This window comes from Heteronotia binoei, chromosome 4, assembly GCF_032191835.1.
Source record: "Heteronotia binoei isolate CCM8104 ecotype False Entrance Well chromosome 4, APGP_CSIRO_Hbin_v1, whole genome shotgun sequence".
NCBI classification, from domain to species: domain Eukaryota; kingdom Metazoa; phylum Chordata; class Lepidosauria; order Squamata; family Gekkonidae; genus Heteronotia; species Heteronotia binoei.
The window spans coordinates 148,939,894-148,951,053 of NC_083226.1; the positions used below are offsets into that span (position 1 = coordinate 148,939,894).

General features: G+C 41.8%; 1 protein-coding gene across 3 annotated transcripts in view; it reads left to right on the plus strand.

Annotated features, from left to right (window-relative positions):
• The window catches only part of MOCS2 (molybdenum cofactor synthesis 2), a 29,123-nt gene extending 18,707 nt beyond the window's left edge, over positions 1 to 10,416 (plus strand). The window contains exons 4-5 of one of the 3 annotated variants that reach the window (XM_060236005.1): positions 7,301 to 7,424; positions 8,517 to 10,416. In XM_060236005.1, the coding sequence (XP_060091988.1) occupies positions 7,301 to 7,424; positions 8,517 to 8,585 (193 nt within the window). In that variant the 3' untranslated portion in view covers positions 8,586 to 10,416. Of the gene's footprint in view, positions 1 to 7,300; positions 7,426 to 8,516 lie in introns of those variants that run through there. The other 2 variants (XM_060236006.1, XR_009555279.1) reach the window with 2 other exon arrangements.
• The last annotated feature ends 744 nt before the right edge of the window (positions 10,417 to 11,160 follow it).

An 11,160-nucleotide genomic window follows, 5' to 3' on the forward strand; every position in this document is an offset into this window, starting at 1 on the left:
CATAAATGGCTACCCCTCTCTTTTTCTTCTTTGGATCAGATGAATGGTAAAGAACCCCTAGTTTTTCATTTTTCAAATATTTTATGTCTTTTTCTTGAATATGTGTCTCCTGTAAACAAATTATTGATGAGGAAGACTTTCTCAGCTGCTGAAAAGTTCTTCTCCTTTTTCCTGGGTCATTTAAACCATTAACGTTAACCGATATTATTTGCAGCCCAGGCTTAGCACTCATTTTGTCTGATCTATACTATCCGGTATTAATTTCTGGGTTTTTTTAGTTTTAATCTTCGTCTTGATTCTTTCTCTTTGCGACCTCTGCGGAGCTCTTTCTTCTGAATTACTTTGACCGTCTTCTTCTTCTTGTTCATCCTCCGTTTCCGACTCTCGATTGCTTTTCTCAATATGTTGTTCCCAGAATTCTTCTGCTTTCTCAATCGAGTTTATATTATGTCTTCTAGATTGATACGTAAAAAGTAATCCTTCTGGAACCAACCATCTGAATTGTATCGAGTGACTAATCAACCATGATGACAATTTCCGATATTTCACTCTTCGTTGTCGAACTTCCCAGGGCACTTCTCTCAAAACCTTAATTTTAGCATCTTTCCATTTCAATTCTCGTTCTTTAGCTTTCCTTTGAATTTTCTCGCATGTTGTGAGATGAACAAATTTGACTTGAACTTCTCTTGCCAAATTATGCTGTCGTGTGTAATTTGATGAGACCCTCTTAACCCATTCAATTTCTCTACTTCCTTCCTCTAAACATTCTACATCCTCAGAAGACAGCATTTCTATTACTTTCTCCATTATGTTTTCATTTTTTTCTTCTGGTATATTTTGAAAGCGTAATATATAAGCTGCTTTCTCCATTTCTAGCCTTATTACCCTTTCTTCTAATTGGGCCAAGCTTGCTGCGTTGTCCCAAGTTCTGTTGGACATCTCTTTTTCTTTTTCCTCTATCTTATCCACTTTGGCGGTCAATCTGTGGATCTGTTGAGTGTTCCCCAATAATTGTTTCTGAAATTCTTCAACCTGTTTGTTAGTTTTTATTATCTGCCCCAATAGATCAGCTTTCATCGTCTCTAGCGCTTCTTGATTTTGTTTGAAGCCCTCCATCACCATATGTTGTAACTTTTCAATGGCATCTTGATTTGTTCCCTCTGCCCCTGGTTTCCCCCCTCCCCCAGGCGTGGGTGGGGGGGTCGCTTGTCCAAGTTTTTTTGGGCCCATATCTGCCCCCTAAGATCTTTGTTTGATTCTAAATTAAATAGTTAGTGTTATTTTTAGAAGCTTCTTCCGTTTACGATTCTCAATCCCCTTATCCAGGAGGTTCCTTCTATTAAATAATTTAGTATAATTACTTATTTCTAGCCCTCTATAATCAGCAACAATTCAATTCCTTCAGCAATCAGATATAGTTCACTTCAGTTCATCCAATACTTAAAATCAACTCAATTCATTCCATACAGAAATCAAATAACCTTCATTGCTAATTATTAAATCAAATTGTTTTCATTACTATTCATTCAATACCTTAATTTAAGTTCTATTTCTTTCTAATATATAATTACCTTGAATCCTAATAGCAAATTCACCTTTAAACAGTTAAACAGTTAATTTCTATTTCTAATCCAACTACAGCAAAATAGTTTTCTTACCAGTTAGTCACTATACTATTAACAAAAGTGTTCAGTTCAATTCTTTACCCTCTAGTAGAATTCAATTCAGTTTTCTGTCTTCCAGCTCTCTGCAGTCCAATTCTCTACAGTCTAAATAATTGTCTCTTCTGTAATTTATCTCCTGTTCTGTTCTGTTCCCCTTTTCTTTTTTATTCCAATTATTTCTATTTGTCCCTTATAGTCCCTTTATTTTTCTTCTATTCTTCTGTTCTTCTGTTCTTCTTCTTGTCTATAATACTGTCTATATTACTCTATGTGTTCACTGTCTATGTCCGCGCCGTTTCTTGCAGTATCCCAATCAGCTCCAAAAGCGCCTAAAAGCCCATCTTCAGTGGGGAGACAGCCGCAACAAAGCGTTGCTAAAAACCGTCTCTCCACTCTTTATCCGATATGTGATTTTTCAATTTCTATTTCTTGGCCTCAGTTTATCCTCTATCCAGTAAAAAAGCTCACCAGCCTTGTATATTATTATTTTTAGTAGAGGACGCCATTCTCTCCCCGCCTCGTGGTTTCACTTTCGACTACAGCAGAGCCGCCATCACACTGTAATCCACACCGCGTCTTTCATAGCTCCCCTCTTTCGCTTCTATCTTTTCCTGTTTCTCCCTCCTTCCACCTTCAGTATCTTTCCCTTAAACACTTCAAACCACCTTCTCGACTCAACTACTTACTCCGTCCATCAGCCTACTTGCTCAGTCCATCAATCTACTTACTCAGTCCATCAAATCCATCTCTTCTTTCCCGAATACGACCTCCGCCGCCGCCACCGCTGCTGTCCGCCGTCTGTCGTCCGTTTCTCTGCCCGGCCGGCTCGGTCTCAATTCTCCCACCTTAGTCTTGGCTTTAGTTTTCAGTCTTCTTCTCCTATCCTTGTACTATAGTTCTAGCCGTCAACAGTTCTCGCCATCAATCAGTCTCAGTTGCCTTTCCATCCCGCTTCTCTCCACTTCTCTCCACTTCTCCTTCCCTCCATGTTCTTCACCTTCTTTTCCTCCGTTCTACGTCTCTCCGACAGAGCGCTCCCTCCGCGACCCACATGCACAAGTTTCAAACTTCGATGAATCCTCTTGGAAGGTACAGTTATGTTTCTTCTTGTTGTTTCGTGCGATGGATATGCATGTTATCTCCGTCTGCTCCCTTGTCCGGTGGCCCGGTTAAGCACCAGAGTGTTGCTGGGCATCGGCTTCAGGGGCTCATTGGATCTGAATAGGGAGCCTCCGCTACCCATCCAGTCTCCAAATAGCGCCCCAAACTGCGACGCGTCTTCCGACGCTTCTTTAGGGGGTACTTTCTGGCCGAAAGCCCCCCCAAATGCCCAGCAAATCCAAGCTTCTCCCGGAGCTCGGGAAAATGCTTAGCGACACCACGCCATTACACCGGAAGTCCCCATTGCCATATTTATTGCATTCATCACCTTGCTTTTATGTTGCATTGTCTTTTATCTTTGAAATCAGTTTTCTGCATTATGGTACAGCATGCTTTAAATAGACTTCGTTGGTTTTGTATGTTTTCTAATTCTGTAATCTCAGTCCTGTTGCATTGTTTATTGGATATTTTATCCTGTGTTACTGTGTTTTCTGTATTTTGCAATCTGTGTCGAGTCTCAGCAAGACAGGCAGGCTAAAAATGAAATACATAAATATAGATTCTCACAGTAGAAAGCCAGTGTAAAACAAGACCAATAAAACATGTACTTGTGACAGGAAACAGGCCTTGGGAATTTATCTTATTTTTATTTACTGTATTTATAGTCTGCCGTATTCACTGAGACCCAAAGCAGATTGCACAGTGAAAGTTGGTAACTGTCTATGCAAAGCGACATCTGATAAGCACAGTTTAGGTTGATATTAGTATGAGAGGATATCTAACAAGTAGGGTTGACAGTTCTGTGTTGGAAAATACCTGGAGATTTTGCGGGTGCATCTGGGAGAGGGCGGGGTTTGGGGGGCAGAGTGACCTCAGCATGGTAAAAGGCCATAGATTCCACCCTTCAAAGCAGCAATTTTCTCCAGGGTAGCTGATTTCTGCCAACTGGAGATCAGTTGAAAAGCAGGAGATCTCCAGGCCTTACCTGGACGCTGGCAACTCTGCCAATGTACTAGGACTAATATTACTGAAATCTGAGCAAGCATAGCATATTAGGCATGATTCAGAGTGTGGATATAATGAAGAAATATAATATTATATCAGTAGAAAACAATGAAATGACAATTGGGTATTACATGAAACAAACTGATAGCATATCCTGTACGCAGTGCTGTAACCCACAGCCCCTTTCCTTTTATAAAGTGTTTTCCTGAACTTTTCTGTTATACATTTTTTTGAATCCAGTGTCATCTTTAAGACCAACTCAAAATTTGTTTTGCTGCTTCAGACCAACATGGATATGTCTTCTGTTATAATATGGCCCTATTACCATTACAGAGAACAAATTCTGTTTTGCAGAATGTTAGGAGTGTGGGTGTCTTCCTGACCCCCTCAGGCAGGCACTTCTATAGAGAAAGCATGAGAGCCAGTTTGGTGTAGTGGTTAAATGTGCAGACTCTTATCCTCCACTCCTCCACCTGCACCTGCTGGAATGGCCTTGGGTCAGCCATAGTTCTGGCAGAGGTTGTCCTTGAAAGGGCAGCTGCTGTGAGAGCTCTCTCAGCCCCACCTACCTGTTGTGGGGGGAGAAGATATAGGAGATTGTAGTCTCTTGATTCAGAGAGAAGAGTGTGGTATAAATCTGCAGTCTTCTTCTATGAGTGGTTGCTGATTTTGTCTGTTTGCAAAGTGGAATCTTCAGAAGGTGATCAGAAGAGTGGTGCTACGCAGCAGAATGGAGGATACAAGTGGTCCTGCAAATATGGGAGTCCAAGGCCGTATAGTCAGCCTGTCAAATTGTTGGACAGCTAATTGCCCAGTGTAATGTGCATGCCCAGTATACCTCCTGATAATATACTTCCTGTGAGGTTTGGTACCAACTGGAGCTGGGGCATTGAACTCGTTTGTTATGAGGGCCGAATCTGACATAAATGAGACCTTGAGGGCTGGGCCATGTTGGGCCAGGCCATGTGTGTACTTATTTAAGATTAGGTAGCAGAGTCAAAGAGATGGTATTCCCAGTAGTAATGTATGGCTGTGAGAGTTGGACCATAAGGAAGACTGAGCACAGAAGAATAGATGCTTTCAAGCTGTGGTGCTGGAGAAGACTCTTGAGAGTCCCTTGGACTGCAAGAAGATCAAATCAGTCAATCCTAAGGGAAATCAACCCACACTGTTCCCTGGAAGGCCAGATGCTGAAGCTGAAGCTCAGATACTTTAGCCACCAAGCGAGAAGGGAGCACTCACTGGAGAAGATCCTGATGCTGGGAAAGACAGAAGGCAAAAGAAGAAAGGAACAGCAAAAGATGAGATGGCTGGACAGCGTTACTGATGTAACTAACACAAATTTGAGTAGACTTCAGAGGATGGTGGAAGACAGGAGGGCCTGGCGTGACTTTGTCCATGGTGTCGCAATGAGTCGGACTCGACTGTGCGACTGAACAACAAGCAGAGATATAAACTTTATAAAGGACAGACAAACACAGTTAATTTTAAAAAAAACCCTTAAAACTTGCTTAAAACAGCACTTGTTGGTCTTAAAAGTGCTTTTTTTATTTCTCCCATGGAATCCAGGGAGCTGGGCAAAAGAAGCTCTGGATCTTTCTTTCCTTCCCCAGGGGACCAGGAGGGTTCTCAGCCAATAGAAGGAAGAGAGCCTTGGCTCAGTAGCTCTGCTATGTGATTGAGGGAGCCTGGCAAAGCAAGGTTTCCCTCCACCCCAAGGGACAAGCCTCGACCAATGGAGAAAATAGAGGAATGGCTCTATAGCAACTGAGCAAGCCTTGCAAAGCAAGCTGTGATGCAGAAAATTAAGAGAGAGGGAGAAGGAAGCAGATGACAGCCAGTTGCTCGGGGGCCTGATAGGAGCCCTCCCAGGGACCTGATTCAGCCCCTGGGCCGCATGTTTAACACCCTTGAACTAGAGCCTCCAAGTTGACTGCAATAGCCTGATCTTGGTGTTATGCTGATGATGATGATATTGGATTTATACCCTGCCTCACCCTTTCCAACTAGTATTATTTCTGTTTATCAGGATTCAGTTTCAATTTGTTCTTTCTTAGCCATTTAACCACAGAAGTCAGTGTGAGCCAGAAAGAGACACATTTGCAATTACTATTTACCACAGGAGCCACATTTTTGGTTTTAGGCCTGTCCCCCAGGGAGGCTTATAGGTTTTCCTTTCCTCCAGTTGTAGCTGTTTTAAAGTGGGACCTAACTTCCCATGACAGTCCCTTCCCCAGGCAAGGGCCTTGCCCACTTTCCTGAAACATAGGGTGGAGGCCACATTGGGGGAATGGTGTTCAGAAGAGCGAAAGGTGTTATGTCAGAGAGTGGCTACTGAGCCACTGAGTGAATGATTATCATTGCTGTAACTCGTTGTCTTGTGATTTAGATAAAGAGATATAGAGCTGGGTGTCATCAATATATTGATGACACCTAATTCCAAAGCTACCGTATGTATGATTTCTCCTGCAGGCTTTATGTAGCGGTTGTATAGTGAAGAGGATAAAACTGTGCCCTGTGATGTCAGGCCTTTAAAAGAGCTAAACTACATGTTACAGCTGATGGGGGTCTAGCTGTTGGCTGCCAGTGCCATTTTAGGGGAAAATATAGTAGTCTGAAATTTGCTGTGAGGGCTTGAACCTGATAGGTGGTGGTGTGGCAGAAACAGGTGATTTTGGTTGCCCCCTCAGCATCTTCTAAAGTATCAAAACTGCTCCCCTTCACAGCTGTTTCAGTGCTTGAAAGGGTGCAGGAGGGATCTCCTGGTGTGCCACAGTGCAGGCTTGTGGCAGTTTTCAAATGGTTAAATTTTTCTGTAAAGTGGTGTCGGCACTTTAGCCCTATCTCAGCCATTATGTGTACTTTGGCCTCAAGAAAGTCAGTGAACCAGAGGGAGAATCAAGCCACTTGAAATACAACCATGTGGAAGAGACTGTTAAATCTGTGTGGATAGTTCCTCAGATCAGGCTTAAGCCTGAAGCTTTAGCTAGGGTCTTGAGGAAAAGAATTCCAAGGTTGTAGGGTAATACTGAGAATTCTGTATGGTCTTGCCCTGAAGGAGCACAGATGGCATTTAAAATGAAGTTTTCAGAAAATTTAAGCACTGTGTTCCCCTTATATATTGTTGGTTCAAGGCCTTTAAGAGTGGTTCAACCAATAGCCTAATTCAGTAGAGGCCTGGGAGGCCTAATTTTCCTCAGACAAATTGCTTGGGAGCCTGGACTGTTCCTGGCTGTGCTACTGTTGCCCAGCTCAAAGTTTAATTATCATTATAACAAGTTGTTGTTGCTGCAAATTATCTGTTCTCCTGGCTTTTCTTAATTTGTTTTTGTGCGGAATCCTACCTTTCAAAGTACAACTGAGAGACGTGTGGTTCCAATCTAATTTAAGATTCGTAGAACATGGCCTGCCTGTTTTGTACGTCTGCGCAGCCTTTAGAAAAAAGGCCTTGGCTTTTTATTTAGCCTTCTAAAGATTAAGCTAATGTGGTTAAAAGCAACAACAAATGCCTCCATTCACTGTCTCTGTAGTACGGTTCCCATTAGCGAAGCGAGTGTGATCGTGGCGATCTCGTCTCCTCACAGAGCAGAATCTCTTGAGGCTGTGCAGTACTGCATCAATACTTTAAAAGCAACAGTACCTATCTGGAAAAAGGTACGTGTTTCGTAATACTTCTGTCTTCTAAAACGATACCGTAAATTCCACATATGTCATCCATGCTTCATAAAGACAGCTAGTCAGGGAGGACAAGGAATCAGTTATTTGCCAAGGGCATATAGCTAATAACGATCCATTAAAAAACCAAAACAGGAAACCTTTCCATGGGGTGAAAAACAGATGATTTGTTTTTGGTTCTTGTAAATGTACTTCCACGTAGTGAGTCATGGTACAGGAACAAGGACATCCATTTTCAACGAAAGGGTTTCATGTAGTAGTATCTCTTTTCTGTTTACAAAACAAACATATATATATTTCAGCCATAACAGTACCAAGCCATATAGGGCTTTAAAGGACAAAAACAACAACTTGAATTGAGCTCAGGAGTTGATCAGTAGCCATAGTGCTGGGAGATGGTCATGTGTTCCCAGTAGCTGGCTCCAACCAACAGTTTAGCTGTAGCTTACAAACACTCTTCAGGGTTAGCCCCAATAGAGTACACTGCAGTAGTCCAGTCTAGATGTAACTAAGGTTTGAACCACTGGCTAGGTCAGACTGAGCCAGGAATGGGTACAGTTGATGCACCAGCTGAAGCTGTGCAAAAGCACCCTGAGTTACCACAGCCATGCCAGTCACACACATCACATTTCTGTGCTCAAAACATCTAGTTGCCATCTTGTCTGGAACAGGGAGCCCATTCATATTATGCAAATGCTTAAGTTGGAAAGATGAATTGGCCACCCTTTCTGTGGGTATACCTGGGAAAGGTTCAGCAAGTGACTTAATTAAATCACTTTTTAACTGTCTTTTTCCCTGCTAGTCCTTTCCTGTGCACATACCCCAGTAATGTTTTTAATAGGGTCCGTGAATCCTTTCCTGAAGACCCACATTTAGTTACTTGTTCAGTTGTACCCATGGGCTGTTGGATCATGCTTGGCTGTCTTTATGTGTTAACAGACAGTTAATTAAAACCAGATGCCAGAGGTTGCAGAATCAGACAAAAGGATTTCTCATTTATATCCAAGTAATAGAATGCACATCGGTGTAATCAACTTGGCAATAATTCTTGTTGGTACTTTTTTGTTTCAGGAGGTCTATGAAGAAGAATATTCCTGGAAAGAAAACAAGGAGTGCTTTTGGGCTAAGATGATCAAGTAGAGCTCTTCCAACTTGTGGAACTGGTTAGTTTTGTTAAAAAAAATACAGAAGATAATTAGCGAATTGACAGGAAATCTCATGAACAAATGCACAAATTACTTCAAAGCACCTTTCTGTGTGAAGGCTTGAGTCTTAAGGCTTGAGATGGATACACAGTGGATTTCTTTCTCTCTTTTTTTTTTTTTGGTAATCATTCACTGGCATTTGTCTGGCTTTAATAGTAGTCTTCTGCAAATTCTGAAGCCTGCATTTTGTAGCCTAGAATGCAGGTATTTTGCCAGGCATTTGGTAACCCAGGATAGCCCAAGCTAGTCTAATCTCATCAGATTTCAGAAGCTAAGCAGGACTGACCCTGGCTGGTATTTGGATGGGAAGTCACCAAGGAATACTAGAGTTGGGACACAGGCAGGCAATGGCAAACCACCTCTGAACATCTCTTGCTGTGGAAACCCTACAGGGTTTCTATAAGTCTATGACTTGATGACAGCTTCCCCCCAAAAACACACACACACCAACCCCAAATTGAAATCATGCATTGCTTTGATGAATCTGCGTGAAGATTCCAGGATTTTAATGCATTTCTTTCCTGGTTTTCCGTTAAATATTTTGCATTAAGTCTTTGAAATCTTGAGCTGGGTTAGCCCTTTCCCACAAAACCATTTTTTTTAAAAAAAATCCTCATCTATGTCATGAACACTACCAATCCCATGAGTGAACATTCAAACATACCTTTTTTGCCTCACTGCATGAGCAGCCTTAAGTTTTCCTAGGTCTGAATATGGGGAAATATATTACATAAACTGGTCAGTTGTGGTCATAACTGGCAAGAATGCCCATGATTGCACTGCTGGTTCTCTGTAGATTAGAATAGTTGCCAGCTATGGATTTTCTGCTTCATCCACTAAAATTCTATGCTAATGTACGAAGGGGTATGTTTGCATAAGGATATAATATATAAAAACAGCAATACTCAAAATACCCTTTCACAACACAATTGGGAAAGATGAATGCTTTGATATTGGAAAAATTAGAATTTACAATAGAGTTACAATAGTAATAGGCTAAGGGGAAATACAGACAATTTAGTATGTGTTCTCCAGACATGCTGTGAACTACCACTGTGCGGATAAATTGAGCATAATATAATAGAACAGGAATTCAGTGGCAAAGGCTAACAAAATATGCTCTGGTGTAAGTTTTTTGAGTCAGAATTCACATCAGATGTATCTGATGAAGTGAGTTTTGACTCCTGAATGCTTATGCTGGAATAAAGTTTTGTAAGTCCAGATGGAACTAGCCTGTGAGTGAATGGAGCACTGGTTGCAGGTTTTCATTTGTCCTTTTCCATCTAGTCCTTATTCACTGCTGCCACCTCCTGCTTCACTTGGGAAATGAGCCACAGGTGAGTGCTTTGTTAATTTTCCCCAGCTATTGCCAGAGGAGCAGAGGTGGGAACAAGTGAATGAAGAATACTTGTGAATGTAGCATGCAGGCTGTTCATGTGTCGTGTCTGTCTTCTCTCTTAGAATGTGAGCTTGGGCATCTCCAGTTGCATTGGCTTGTTTCGCCACTTCAGCCTTTCATTTATAATATGTGAATAAAAATACTGTTGAGCCGTATAGGGATATTGTAAGGATAATTGAGATAATGTATGTGAAGTGTTTTGAACACATGAAAGACCCATGGAAATACTAAGCACAAATGAACCTTTAGTGTCTCTTGTGGCAGTCTTTGAAGATCTGAGTTTTATTATGCATTCAGAATTTACTTTGGTGTCAAATGATATACACTTGCTGTTGCAATAAAAACCTACTGAATGGTTTAATGCAGATTTTGTTGTGTTGTTTACTTGCACAATCAGCATTGAGCGCACGAGTTCTGCACCGTGCATTGTTGGAGCCTACTGTCTTTTTTGCTCAATCTCACCCAATTCCCCTCCTCCTTACAGCTCTTGACCTGCATGGTTTTTGTTAAGCAGATGCTAGGACCCTCAACATAAACTTTTTGGTGATCAAAGGGGAACCAGCATTGAAGCAGGTTGGATGCAGCCCATTTACCTTTTTGATAAGTATACACCAGCCATGATGTGCTCTGTCCAAATTTGTATATTTAAAAGTAAGCACATGTCTACCAGCCACTGAGTTCCCAGTGGGCACTCTCTCTGAGTTGGCAGGGGTATTGTTGGATGTGGGCTGAAGATTCCTAAGCTGATCATTCTGGGAGCCTTCAACATTCATGCTGATACCTCATTGGGACTGGCCCAGGATTTCAATTATTCTTTTACTGCCTTGGGTCTTTCCCAAATTTTGACTGGCTCAATTCATGAAGGAGGTCACACCCTAAACATAATCTTCTGCACCGAGCCTTTGAGGAAAAGCGATCTCATGGCTGGAACTTTGTCTTGACCCATGGTCTGAACTACTACCTACTTAAAGTCAACATGAATCTGGCCCTGATACCTCATAGGGGCCTGTTAAAGTTGTTCACTCATGGAAGCTCATAAATCCTCCTAAATTCAAGAACACTCTGTGGGGTTTTAGGATTCCAAATGTGCATTCTGTTGAGGCTGCAATGG